The sequence below is a fragment of the Nyctereutes procyonoides genome, unplaced genomic scaffold (genome assembly GCF_905146905.1).
Source record: "Nyctereutes procyonoides isolate TBG_1078 unplaced genomic scaffold, NYPRO_anot_genome, whole genome shotgun sequence".
NCBI classification, from domain to species: Eukaryota; Metazoa; Chordata; class Mammalia; order Carnivora; family Canidae; genus Nyctereutes; species Nyctereutes procyonoides.
The window spans coordinates 8,458,112-8,473,148 of NW_026575121.1; the positions used below are offsets into that span (position 1 = coordinate 8,458,112).

General features: G+C 35.6%; 1 protein-coding gene across 5 annotated transcripts in view; it reads right to left on the reverse strand.

Annotated features, from left to right (window-relative positions):
- Positions 1 to 15,037, reverse strand: part of DGKH (diacylglycerol kinase eta) — a 182,689-nt gene that overhangs the window by 34,210 nt on the left and 133,442 nt on the right. For 4 of the 5 annotated variants that reach the window (XM_055335824.1, XM_055335821.1, XM_055335823.1 and 1 more), the window contains exons 16-21: positions 13,153 to 13,426; positions 11,993 to 12,115; positions 8,205 to 8,336; positions 2,193 to 2,310; positions 1,062 to 1,172; positions 823 to 919 (exon numbers count right to left, since the gene is read on the reverse strand). In XM_055335824.1, coding sequence (XP_055191799.1) covers positions 823 to 919; positions 1,062 to 1,172; positions 2,193 to 2,310; positions 8,205 to 8,336; positions 11,993 to 12,115; positions 13,153 to 13,426 — 855 coding nt within the window. The remainder of the gene's footprint in view (positions 1 to 822; positions 920 to 1,061; positions 1,173 to 2,192; positions 2,311 to 8,204; positions 8,337 to 11,992; positions 12,116 to 13,152; positions 13,427 to 15,037) is intronic. The other variant, XM_055335822.1, reaches the window with a different exon arrangement.

The following is a 15,037-nucleotide window of genomic DNA, read 5'->3' on the forward strand; positions in this document are numbered from 1 at the left end:
ATGAATGAGCCAGGCACTTCTGTAGCCCACATTCCAGTGTTAAGATAACACCTAAAATAATAATGTTCTGTTTAATTCTATGAGCTATAGACTTAAGATTTGCACACTTTTCTGAACATAGGCCACACCTTAATTTAAAATATCTGGTTATAAAAATATACAAGATAGAAAGACATGTGTATTAGCATAAACTGTGAATACTGGACCAAGGGTGAAAGAAAATAAAATTCACAGAAGTTAGCAGACTTTTCAGAGCCATGTCCCCAACCTTCTTTTTCTGGTTAGTGGAAGAGATTAAATACCTTTTGGTGTCCTTAATTTCCCCTTTAAGTTAGTAAAAGCTACTAAAAATGTAAATCTCTTTTAATTTTACTATTGTTGGAAATAATTGGAACAAATATACATCTAAATTAAGAGTCTGTTTACTATGAATGTTTTCAGGGATTTGTGAAACCTCAGGCATTATAAAATTGGGTCAGAATTTGTACACTTAAATGAAAGAATCTGTGAGAATTCGTCCCTAATGTTCTCCTATAAATTTTCTCCCATAGCTCTACCTTCTCATAGAGCACCATGATACCACAGAACCAACCAAATTTCTGGAGCTAATGATACTGCTAATTAAGTGTGTTGTTCATATCCAATGTCTATGCCATCATTCATATAAAGTTGATAATTACCACCACTGAGTGTTTAAACACTTAAAGAGGCATTGAGGCTCTACAAATTAGCTCTACATATGAAAAATTATTTTTCTAAGATCATCTGAAATTAAAAAATATATATATCATCTGAAATATCTTGACTTCGAGATGAACTTACCTCAAGTTGAACCCTCTGTTCTAAGTTCTTATACGATCTCTGTAATAACTCCCGGGTTCCAAGGACTCCATACCACATCAAGTTTTTAGTTCGGCTCCTGAAATAAATATTGGCAGACAATTCAATCAATAGCTATTATTGATTTACTCTTTAAAGGCAGAGCGAGCAAAAGAGCTAATAAATGAAATTAAAGTGAAATTACCTTCATGTAATAACATTATTACTATTACCAAAATTACCTGCATTTTTCAGGGTGCTCTTCTCTCTTATTATTAAATTCTAATGAAATTTTTGCATCTAATCCAATCCCAAAGTAATTGTTCATGACACATTTTTCTGAATATCCATCTCTGTGATAATAAAGAAAAGTATATAAAAGTCAACTTCATATTCATAACAACAATTACTATTTGCACACAAAATGGCACTTAAAAGCATTTAAGCTTCTATGCCTTATAGATGAGATAAAATATATTCCTGTTCATATACCATGCGCACAAGCCCAGTACATATATGTCATTTTTGGTACATATGATATAAAGGGATAGTCAGTAAGGCAAAGTGGAGACAGAGTCATGGTAATGCTTTTCTATTAATTGTAATAAAACCTCAGTCCTACTTCCTACATAAGCCCCTCACTACACACACAAATGGGAAGGCCTTACAGTCAGGTGCCAATGCTCTTTTTCTGATCACTAGAAAGTCGTCTTCACTTGTACTCTTATCAATGGATAAATATTTATCGCGCAGAAAATGACTAGGTCCAGTCCACTCCTCTGGGTGCTTTGGAAAGTACAAAGAAGTTAAAAATATGGTACTGTCTCTGAGGAGTGTCATCAGAGAAATGAGATACGAGATATAACAAAAGCAAAATTAAATATGTAAGTAAGAGTTCATATGGAACTGCCAAAAAAAAAAAAAAAAAAAAAACCCTGTAGTTTTAAGAAGGGAAGAGATCAATGTGGGCCAGAAGCTTCCTGAAATAAGTAAACCTAGAAACTGGATGGGGAAAGATGAGAGATTTGGCAAGCCTGAGAAGAAAGGGGGGAAAAGGAAGAGCAAAAGTATGGCTATGAAGGTGCCGATGAATACAGCATTCCAGGGGAGAGTGAACACAGCTATGCCTCATTTTACCAGAGGGTTGTTATCACACACAATGGGCTGGACAGGGCCTAGCTCAGGAACAGATCCTGAAAACCACTGGGTTTCAAGTGCACCAATGTACTCATCGTTACCAACTTTTGGAATTTTCTGATGATGCTTTTTGTATGGGGAACCATATTTCTCATAAGGTATTGACAATGTTACCATTAGTATAAAATAGAAACTAGAAAAGCCAAAACAAGGTATTTACAAAAGTATTTTCTTACACTGAATCTGGGTCTGGGTCAATAAATGGCGTTGCACCAAAAGGATCAATATTTGCTAGCAACATTTTGTTGATAATAGAACTCCCAGCAATCGAGGCAGCAAGTCCTGCTCTTAAACCTGGCCAGAAAAATAAATACACAGAGGATCACATATTAAGAAAAAAGACAGAGAAAGAGCCAGTGCATTGTTTTCAGCCCCAATCTCAGACACTTTGCCCCAAAGCATGGTTTTCAGTGTCTGCTCTTTCCATTAGTCAAAACTAAGAACTATGTCATTGGTAATTACAAGAGTTTTGATGCTTCTTAGGATCTATATGTTGTTATAAAAAATGCAGCAGATTAAGACCCAAATAAGAGTCTCTTTGTGACAGTTTCTCATTTACCATTCTGATGATTCTATAACTTAAACAAGTAAATATTACTTCCTTTTTTAAGCAAATAAGGTGGTAAGTCTGTAAGGAATTTATAATAAAGCCTGATTACCAAGAATGTCATGGAGTTACCACTTCCAAACTCTTGAAGCATAGATAATAACAATTAAAAATATTAACAGAAAAAAACAACAAAAAAAAAACAACAAAATATTAACAGAAGGGTGTCTAAGTAGCTCAGTTGGTTAAGCATCTGACTTTCACTCAGGTCATGATCTCAAGGTCCTGGGATCCAGCCCTACATTGGGCTCCCTGCTCAGCGGGGAGTCTGCTGGTCCCTCTCCCTTTTTCTCTGGTCTCCCCCTCATGCTCTCTCTGTCTCTCTCTCAAATGATAAACAAAATCTTTGGAAAAAAATTTAATGGGTATACTAGGTGAAAACTCAGTGTCGCATTATCTTACCTCTAAAAATGTAAAACTTCAAATTTATTTCAACAACTAGTTAGCTTTCTACTAAGTAGTTACAATATTCAAAGTTAATTAATTTTATGATCTACCCAACCGATTATTGAGGCTAGAAGCATTAAATTCTGGAAAGAAGACAAAGTAATAGGGGCCTACGGGAACAAACAAAAAAGGAAAGAAGAGTGAAGAAAAATGTGTCATGGAATTGAGAAACACTAGGAAATTAGGAAAAAAGTCCTTCTTGAGCAAACATTCCTTTCCTCAACTGTGTGCTCTTCTTAGAAGATTATTATTTATTATTTTAGCTACAAAGTTTAGCTGGGTATCAAGTCATCAAGATGAATTTTATTCCTTCATTTAGTTTCATAGTGTTGAAATAGGCTATGGCATACTTAGTTATGCCAGTTTCTTTTATGTCTGAATAAGTAAACAAAACAGCTCTTTTTAATGGCTAACAAAACCACCATTCTGGGGACACCTGGGTGGCTCAGCGGTTGAGCGTGTCTGCCTTTGGCTCAGGGCATGATCCCGGGGGTCCTGGGATCGAGTCCTGTATCAGGGTCCCTGCAGGAAGCCTGCTTCTCCCTCTGCCTATGTCTCTGCCTCTCTGTGTGTCTCTCATGAATAAATAAATAAAATCTTAAAAACAAAAACACACAAAACAATCATTCTGGTGAGAATAAAAAGAACAGTTTGCAGAAGTGAAGAATCAGACTCCAGCTGCCCTATGGAAAAGTATAATATTTTCTGTTTTAAAAGCTTTTATTTTCATTTATTTTAGAAAGAGAGAGAGCACATGGGGAAGGGGCAGGGGAGAGGGAGAAAGAGTCCCAAGGAGACTCTGCCCTAGGCATGGAGCCTATCCTGGGGCTCGATCCCACAACCCTAAGATCACGCCCTGAACCAAAACCAAGAGTTGGATGCCTCACTGCTCCACCCAGGTCTCCCAAAAGTATATTTTCTAAAATGTTTTAAGGTTAGCCACATTCACAGGTTTAACCCAAGAAGGTCAACCCACTATTCCAGGTTTAAATAGAGATATAACCTCTAGACATGGAGTCCTCCAGACCTGTTCTGGATTTATCCTTTATTATTTTAGTATTTCATTAAGATACAATTCACATAAGATTCACCTTTTAAGTGAGTGTATAATTCAGTTGTTTGTAGCATATACACAAAGTGTGCAATGATCACTATCACCTAATTTAGGACATTTTTTTTTTTTATTAGCCCCAAGAGAAATCCCATTCCCGTTAGTAATCATTTTCCTTTCCCTCCATTCCCCACATCCCCAGACCCTGGAAACCACTAACCTACTTTCTTTCTTTACAGATATGACTACTCTGTACATTTCATATAAATCTAATCACATAATATGTGGCTGTTTTCTCAAGCTTCTTTCACTTGGCATAACATGTTCAGAGGTAATCATGTTGTAGCAGTTATCGGCACTTTGCTCTTTTTAATGGCTAAATAATAGTCCACTGTATGGATATTGCACATTTTGTTTTTCCATTCATCAACTGGTGATTATTTGGGTTGTTTCTTCTATTTTGCTATTATGAATGTGGCTATAAAGTCACGTACAAGGTTTTGTGTAGACATATATTTTTAATTCTCATGGATCTATAAACTAGCAGTTGGTTTCTGGGTTATATGTTAACCCTGTGTTTAATTCTTTGAGAACTGCCAAACTTCTTCAAAATGGCTATACCATTTTATATTCTGATCAGCAATGTATGAAAGTTGCAATTTTTCCATGCCCTTGACAATATTTGTTATTATCTGTCTTTTTTGATCATAGCCATTCTGGTAAGGTAAAGTGTTATCTCATTGTGGTTTTGATTTGCATTACTCTGATGACGAATGATAGTGAGCATCTTTTCCTGCGCTTATTGGCCATTTGTATATCTTTCTGGAGAAGTGTCTACTCAGATCCTTTGCCCATTTTTAAATTGAGGTATTCGTCTTTTCATTGTTGAATTTTAAGAGTTCTTTATATATTCTGAATACTAGTTCCTTATCAGGTAACTATTTACAACTATTTTCTCCTGTCCTGTGCATTGTCTTTTTCTTTCTTTCTTTCTTTCTTTCTTTCTTTCTTTCTTTCTTTCTTCTTCTTTCTTTCTTTCTTTCTTTCTTTCTTTCTTTCTTTCTTTTTCTTCTTTCTTTCTTTCTTCTTCTTCTCTCTCTCTCTCTCTCTCGTTTTGATTTTTCAGAGAACAAAGTTTTTGTTTTTTTGTATGTTTAGACTAGAGAGAACATGTAGGGGGGGAGGGCCCATCTATGGAGCCCAATGCAAGGCTCCATCTCACAACCCTAAGATCATGACCTAAGCCAAAATTAAGAGTAGGACATTCAACTGAGCCACCTAGGCACCCCAAAACAGGCACCAAAAACAAAGTTTTACAGGAAGCCACAACAACCCACAATTTCCAAAAAACTAAATGTATTTTGGATGATGGCAGATTATTAGTTCATCAGACCAACTACCTCACCTCACTTTGAGGGCAAATAGAAAAGCTAAGCAAAATGTAAAATGAATTCATTTAAAGATCATTAAAGGGGTAGACCAATGACAGGAGCTTACCAGCCAACTATTAGAAAAGGAAAATGACTTAGGTGAGCCCAGGACTTTTGGGGTAGGGTTTTTTGTTTTGTTTTTTTAACTTTTTCTTTATTTTACTGTGAAAACTTCAGAACACTTAACATGAGATCTACCCTTTTAACAAATTTTTAAGTGTACAAGGCAGTATGTTAACTATGGGAACAATGTTGGACAACAGATCTTTAGAACTTATTCCCCTTCCTTAACTGAAAATTTATGCATGTTGACTAGCAATTCTCCATTTCCTCCTCCCTCCAGATGCTGGAAACCACCATTCCACTCTATGATTTTATGAATTTGACTATTTTAGATACGTCATATAAGCAAAATCGTCTAGTACTTGTTCTTTTGCAACTGGATTATTTCTCTTATAATGTCCTCCAGGTTCATCCACGTTATGATAAATTGCAGATTTTTTTTAAAGCTGAATAATATTCCATTGTATGTATATACCATATTTTCCATATCCATTCATCCCTCAATGGACATTTAGGACATTTAGGTTGCTAACATGTCTTGGCTATTGTGAATAATGCTGCAGTAAACATGGGAGTGGGAGTGCTAGTATCTCTTCAAAATTCTGATTTCAATTCTTTTGATAAATACCCAGAGTGGGATTGCAGGATGATACAGTAGTCCTAGTTTTAGTTTTGAGGAACCTCTGTACTGTTTTCCATGGCAGATACACCATTTTGCATTCCTACCAGCAGTATACAAGTTTTCCAATTTCTCACATCCTCTCCAACACTTGTCTTTTGATTTTTTTTTATAATAATCATCCTGAGTGGTGTAAAGTGACAGCTCATTATAGTTTTTAATTGGTATTTCCTTGATGATTAGTGACATTGAACACTTTTAACTAGTTTGGTGTCAGGGTAATACTGGCCTCATAAGTGAGGTGGGAAGTTTTCCTTTCTCTTCTAGTTTTTGGGAGAGTTTCTGAAGCATTAATGCTAATTCTTCTTTAAACAACTGGCAGAATTCATTAGTGAAGCAAATCGGAACTGGCCTTTTCTTTGTACAAAGTTTTGTTATAGGTCTAGTTGGATTTTCTATTCTTGAATCAGTTTCAAACTCCAATGTTTCTAGGAGTTAGTCCATTTCGTTGAAGTCATCTAATTTGTTGGCATGTAATATTTGATAGTTTCCCCTTATAATCCCTTCTGTATCTGTAAGGTGGTTAGTGATGTCTGTCTTCTTTCATTCCTGATTTCAGTAATTCAAATCTTCTCTTTTATTTTCTCAGTCACTCTAGCTAAAGGCTTGTCAATTTGTTAAACTGTCCACAGAACAAACTTTTGGTTTCATTGATTTACTGTATTGTTTTCTATTCTCTATGTCATTTATTTCTGATTGCTTTGGGTATATTTGCTCTTCTTTTTCCAGCTTATTAAGGTGGAGAACTAGGTTTTGAGATCTTTCTACCTCTTTAATATAGGCATTTACAACTATAGATTTCGCTCCAACACTTCCTTAGCTGCATCAAGTAAGTTCCAGTATGGTGTATCTTTGTTTTCATTCATACCAAAGGATTTAGAAATTCTCTTGTGATTTTTTTTTTGACCCACATATTTCCAAATATTTGTACACTTCCAAAATTTCCTTTTGCTATGGATTTCTAAATTCATTCCATTGTGGTCATATTCCTTTGTATAATTTCAATCCTTTTAAATTTACTGAGAATTATTTTATGGCCTAATATATGATCTATCCTGGAAAACATTCCATGTGCATTAGACAAGAACGTATATTCTACTGTTGTGAGGTGGAATGTTCTATAGACACCTGTTAGGTCTACTTGTTTTATATGTTTTTCAAATTTTTTATTTCCTTGTTGATTTCTGTCTAGTTGTTCTACCCACTATTGAAAGAGCAATAATAAAGTCTCCAACTATTATTATTGAATTGTGATTTACCTTTAAAAAGAGCTTGTAGAACAAACTGGTTTTCAGGGTATAATCTGGGATTCAATCTACTCTGGAATAGATCTGGAGAGTTTTCACTAAGTCAAACAACCGGTGCTTGAGACATCTGAGACATCTATATTTTCCTCTTTCCCTGCTGCACATGTTCTTTGGTTTCCACTAGTACTAACCAAATCCCAAGGGCAACGCATCTCAGCAGAGCTGGAACAGATGCCTCAGATGTTCCAAAATGAAGCAATGTTACAATCCAAAAAATGAAAGACTTGTGGCTTTCAACTAAGAGAAAAGCTGTGGAGACACTTAACAGGCAGTGAAATAGAGGATCAGTTTTACCCTGGGTGCTTAATAAATGCAGATTCCTGGGCTGCATCCTAGTACTGCTCAAGTACTAGAGAATTAAAATTTCTCAGAGCAGGCCCCCAAAACATGTATTTGAGTGCTTTCTAGACAATTCTTACACACACACACACACACACACAGAGAAGTCTAAAGATGAGGAGTCTGGTTGATAAGAGTGATAAGTACATTTTCCCAAAGGGATATTTATCTCTAAGAACATATTTCTATAGTTCATGGAAATGAGTACTTAATTCGTGTTCACAGAAATACTTACAAATACACCATGTTTCAGAATCTATACTACCTGGGCAGATTATTCTGGTGTTGAGCACAGGGAGGTTTTCTTTGCCGGCTGCCACAGCTGGACCAGGGCCAGAGTCAGTCTGGAAACGAGTTGTCCGGCCATCTGGAGACCGAGGGGCAGGTGCAGTTTTAACTGTTAGCAAAATGTCCCAATTATAAAAAAAAAAAAAAGTAATGATAAAGTTATAAAAATAAGCAAGCCCTCATAAATTCAGGACACAAAATAATTTAATACACATTTAGGTCAATTAACAGAACTGAAAATATTATGTTGTGTTTACCTATTTTTTTTTTTACCATTGTTTTCACTTCGTTGAGATTTACTGTATGGAGGGATTTGGCCACAGGTAGATGTCCTGATAACTCATTTCAAACAGACGGAGATCAGTAGAAAATACAGGCCTAGCATAATTAAAGGTCAGTAATACTCCTAATTTGAATGTGGCTAACTCACATTCAAGGATAAAAAGAAATGCTAAAACCTGATGGATTTTTTAACTTGGCACGTATGTGTTATAATGTATACCACCAATGCAATCCTTTCGTCATAAATGTTGGGTGAATGATCGAATTTAATTAATGTAATTCCCAGAGCTAATATGTGAAACATTGTCTTCCATACATGAGAGGAAAAGTTTTTTTTTTCCTGAATGAAGCCAATGTTTCCTGCACTTCTCAATTAATTATATATTCAAAACAAAGATTTGCCCAAAACAGTTCTATCATATTCTTGTAAATGTTCAGTACATTTAAAAAATTATTCCAAAACAAAATTACTTTCAAAGCAAACAACAAAAAAAGAGATTTAATTTTGTCTAAACTAGGGCAATTTAATGGAGAGCAAATAGTATCATTAACTAATTTAGGAACTATTGGCAGGTGTTTAAAAAAAGTATTCCTCAAACTCAATTTAAAAATACTAAAAAATTTAATTATCTTTACTCTCCCTAAGACTAATTACAAACTAATCTTATTAATCTTACACTCTCTTCTCTCTCTTCAAAACAGTCCAGTTGCACTAAAGAAAAGCAGCAGAACAGCCTTTTTTTTTTTTTTTTGGACAGATGGGAGACCTGGGGCTAATTTCTAATAAAAACAACATTTGATATTCATCTCTGATAAAAACCAGAGAGCGTCCTAGTGACTAAGATTGATGTAACATTGTAGGTAACTAAATTAATGTTTCATGGTTCTTTTTTAAACATAACATCTCATTGATCATATTAATATACTGTATTGTACATCTCAGGCATATGAATTATTGCATAATTTAATAATATTACGAATGCTCTTCAAAAAGTAATGATTATTTAATACAGAAGTACTTCTATTGCTACTGATTCCCACTAAATTGGATTACTAGCTAGAAAATAAGATCAAATATTGCAACATTAAGGTATCAAATGTTGTAACACGTGTAAGTTTATGTCTATTTCAATATCGATATTTATAGCTGCATACCTTTCTTTTTTAGTTTTCTTTGCAGACTACAATGGAAGTGTTCAGTTCATGAAAATATACTAAGATGGATGGTAGCTGGTTGGAAAACCATTAGCAATGAGCACTAGAAAACCAATCCTCCAAAGAGATCATTCCTTATCTTAAGGGAAATTATTAAGCAGCATACTGTAAGAATGCCATTGTCAGCTCTACTAAGTCAGCTTTATTAATGGATGAAGGCATACAAGTCCTACTTATTAAACTCTAGATAAAGTAAATTTGAGATGATATAATCAAGCTTCGAAAGATTTTGACGGGATGCAATGATAGATCCAAATTGAAAAGATAAAAATTCATAAGGATGAGCATGTATGACTCTATCAGGTTTAAAAAGTCACTCGCACAAAATAGGAGGAGACCAGGTTTATATAGTATTACAGTACAATACTTCATGCCAAGAAGAAATCTTGGGTAGTCCTTATAACATAAAAAAATGTGCAGAAAGAGTAGTGTATGGCTATCAATTTGTTATACACTACAGAAATATTTGGAGGATTGTGTTCAAAATGGGGGATCATATTGACCAATTGAATGCAACCAGAAAAACTAAAAAGTTTGAAATCAAGTTAAAAATTGGTAAAAGAATTTAGGAGATAATGTGAAAAAGATAGAAGGTGTGGGAAGAGGAGATGATGCCATGAAAGCTGTTTTCAGAATCATTTAAGGGCTGTCATGTGGCAGATTTATCTTCAATACTGTGAAGAGATATATGAAATTGCTTTGAAGCTACCCATAAAGCACCAAATGTCAGCAGTTGTTACTGTTAACATTACCATACATGAAATATTATCAATTAGTGTGCTGATGGGTAGAAATTTAAGGAAGAAAATATAAAGCCAAATATAAAGAAAAGCTTTATAACAAATAAAAGCTGATCTTAAGAATGGGATGTATTGAAAGTGAGTGGTGGGGTGCCTGGCTGGCTCAGTCCGTAGAGCTTGCGACTGTTGATCCTGGGGTCGTGGGTTCGAGCTCCACGTTGGATGTAGAGATTACTTAAAAAAGAAAAATAAAATATTTAAAACAAACCGAAAAAAAGAAAGTGAGTAGTCCAAAGGCTCAATGCCCATCTGTCAAGACGATTATCAAGTATGTCTGTACTGGATTATATGCTGCAACAGGGACCTTTAAGGTCTATGAGGTGTAAGGTTAGAGAGCTAGGTTGTGTGCAGGAAAAGGCACATATGAAGCCTAAAAGGGCTCAGGGTTTAGAATATGCATGCATTGGTTGTATGCCAGACAGGTGAGGTCTATAAGGTCTACTTCCAAAGTTTCTAAGAGTTTCACATACAGTAAGGAGTACTCTTTCAAAGCTAATGTAATTATAGCAGCAGCAGTGGAGGGAGTAGTTAATAATAGTGAGAAAGACAGCAAACACTCCTTCACAGCACTATGCACCACACACTATTCTAGGTGCTCCACATACATCAACTTCTCTAACCTTCACAACCAGTGGGCACGTCATTATCACTATTTTACAAACGACGAAACTACAGAGAAATTAAGCAATCTGCCCAATTGCATTTGTAACGAAAGTAAAGTAAAAGTTTAATGATTGCTGTTCTTATTTAACAGTGTTGACTTTTCACTAGGACTATGCAATTATTTTCATATTATCTTCTCGGCCTCATTAATATTTTAATTTCTGCTTTGCTCTATTCTAGTCAATTAATAAGTATTCCATTATACCATGTGCAATATTAAAAGTATAAATTTATCTTCAAACTTAAAAGGTAGAGGCATAATTAATCTTCAAGTGACTACATGTTAATTTCCTGGCAAAAATAATTTCAGTAGAGACAGGGCTGTAATTAGATGTCCAGTGATATTGTAGATTAATTTAGCAATTAAGAATTAGCAAACTGTCCAGGCTGATCAATGGGATCCAAGGGACTGCTAAAATTATTTAAGTGGCAAATTTTGTGCATGTGCAACCTGCAGCTTTCACGTAATTCTCAAAGGCATCTGTGGGCTAAAAACAGGTTAAAATCTGTTGATTTAGGTGTTTCTTCCTTTTTCCTCAGCAAAATTAAGATATTTAGCCATTTTGGTACCATAATCCTTAGTTTATTATGACAATCTCCAGGTTATAAGATAAAAAGGGATGAGAGTGTACTTGACAATCACCAAAATTTTACCTTTATAATTTTAGTATTCGTGAATATCTAAGCTTTAACATCTGAAAATCCTTGTTAAAAATACAAAGCTTATTTCAAACCAATAAGCCTTTTGAAAACTAAAAGCAGAATGGGATTCTATTTAATTGCGAAATAATTATAGTTTTCTTACCAGTTAATGACTCTTTTGCATCATCATCTTTAGATTCTTCTTTAGATTCATCTGTTTCTGTACTATCGTTATCAAATGACTGGTTAACTGGTTCACAGGGATGAATGGTCTGGTCATCCATAACTTTAAGTAGTAAGTAGGGAAATATGTTTGCACAAGTAAAAATAAAATCCATAAATATTAATATACGCTTAAAAAGTAAAATGAAACATAAAGCAAAAGAAATTCCATATTCACAAATAAACACTAATAAATCCAACTATAAGTTACAACCTGTAGTGTTTTCAAATATTAATTTTTTATATTAAAGTTAACTTGAGCCCACTACTAAAATTCTAAGAGAAGTATATACAATATATCAATAAAAAAAATTAAAATATAGGCAGAATCTTTATAGGCTTTTTTTTTTAAGATTTTATTTATTTATTCATGAGAGACACAGAGAGAGAGAGAGAGAGAGAGAAAGAGAAAGAGACACAGGCAGAAGCAGGTTCCATGCAGGAAGCCCAACGCGGGACTCAATCCCAGGTCTCCAGGATCCCACCCTGGGCTGAAGGTGGCACTAAACCGCTGGGCCACCCGGGCTGCCCTCTTTATAGACTTTTAAAAAGCAACATAAACATTTAGGAAATGAATTTAAGAAAGTATTTTCAAAGTAATTACAGGTTTGATTTTTCTTTAAGAACACAACAGATTCCAATGAGGTGGGCAGCCCAGGTGGCTTAGCAGTTTAGCGCCGCCTTCAGCCCAGGGCATGATCCTGGAGTCCTGGGATTGAGTCCCATGTCAGGCTCCCTGCTTGGGGTCTGCTTCTCCCTCTGCCTGTGTCTCTCATAAATAAATAAATAAAATCTTAAAAAAAAAAAAAAAGATTCCAATTAGGTGAAAGATATTTAAAATTTTTTAATTATTAAAGTAATTTTCAATGTTTCCAGTGTATTTTTATCCTTGAGATGTTAGTTTCTATATCATTACTGTACTGATCCCACTAAAACAAGAAATAGTATAAATTTCATTCTAATGGTTTCATCTTCTGTCCTGCCTAAAAATTGTGTGTGTGTGTGTGTGTGTGTGTGTACAGTCTGACCAACATGGAAATTCCATTGTGCTTACAATATAGGGATGGTGCTAACTTCAAAAGCTAATTTTGTTCATGGTACCTTTGCTGGCTTCTTCAATGACTTGCCTCACTGCTTTCTTTAAACTGTTTGCCCGCAACATTATTTCCTTTGGTTTGACAGCTTTCTGGGATGGAGGTTTCGCAGGGTCATCCACGAGTTGTTCTTTGCTTTCACACAAGGATTCTTCACTAGAAGATTCCACGGTATCTTCTTCTACAATGACAGAGCGGATGCCTGGGACAACGGGGGCGGCCTGGGAATCTGTGTGCAAGGCTTGAAGCAGCTGTTCAAGCTTTTCATTTAGGACTGAACACTATGAAAACAAAAATACGGTAATGAATTTTCATTTGGTGGAAATGGAAAAGGACAATTTGAGTGAATCAGTTCTGATTTTAGAGGAAAGATGCCTATATTAATATTTACCAATTAATTGGCTATCCATTATACATGATACAGCTTATAGATGAAATAATTTATCATTTAAAAACAAGAGCACAATTATGTAAATTTTTAGGTGTGCTTCTGGAATATCCCAACTCTACCGTCTTTGTATCAGTAGTTTTCCTTATAAGAAAATCTCTATCATCATTATACAGGTATTTTTCCTTGAAAAGAACAAACACTTCACTACAAAGTGACACATTCCACAAAAAAAAAAAAATTATGCATCTTACAAAACACTGTGTAAGCTTTTTTAAAAGTGATTGATGAATGGTACCATTTTGATCATCACAAACTGCAGGTCTGGCTGAGTCTTGGTAAGCTCTCCTTCAAAGCTTTGCTTGTGAAAGGGGTGAAAGGTGCCTATGGGATTACTGGCTCAAAAAAAAAAAAAGAGCAAAAAGGAAAATGCATAAGGATAAAGAAGAAAAAGAAGATGGAGAAAGCAAAAACCAGCACTCTGCCCTTGTTTCTGTCTGCTTCTCTCGAGTGACGAAGGGTAAAGAAACATGAAGGCCTGAGATGTTGCTACAACTGCCCTACTATAGCTTTTCTCACCACACAGATTCCTGTCCTTTCCTTCTCCATTTATTTGTCTTTGATGTCATGCTAAGACAAGCTACGGCAGAAACTGTTAAGAGAAAAAAATATGGAGGCACCTAGATGGCTCAGCGGTTGAGCATCTGTCTTTGGCTCAGGTCATGATCCCGGAGTCCTGGGATCGAGTCCCACATCAGGCTCCCTGCAGAGAGCCACCTTCTCCCTCTGCTTATTTTTTTTCCCCTCTGCTTATTTATCTGCCTCTCTTTCTCGTGTCTCTCATGAATAAATAAATAAAATCTTTCAAAAAGAGAGAGAGAAAAAAAATACAGCCAGAGAGGTATTCCATTTTCTGAAGCTCTCCATTGAATAGAAAAACAAGAAAGAGGCTGAAAATATCAAATGTTATGCTTCTTTCTATTTCCTTTTCCTTTCACTCCATGGAATTACCATCTACAGCATAAATCTGGAGATCATTCCTTTGCAAGCCCAAGAAAGCCAAACCTTTTGTAAGAATGCCCGGCCTTGAACATATGAAAGCAAAGAGAGTAGCTTTTAAGCTTCTTACTTTAGCCTCAGAAAGCTTATAAAGGGGGGAAAATCTATAAAGAAAAAGGCAAAGCAAGAAAAAGAACCCGCAAAGAGGCCAAGGACCATAATGTCTGGGGATTCTAAGGAACCATGCTAAGAGTGAGCCTGATGATCAGTTGGCCTGGAATCAGAAAGCCATCCCTCTCCCCCTACTGGAACACCACCTGCCCAGCATTATCCCCTCTGTGACCCCACTGTGGGGCATTTATCCTTGGGGATGCCAATCTGTGGGGCAAAGAGAGCTGAGTTACAAAATTCAGGATGTCGGATGGTCTTCAGCAATGTAGGTTTCCCACATATTCAAGGGTAACCATAAAATAGAATATGTTTTCGTCCCTCAAATCTGATTCAA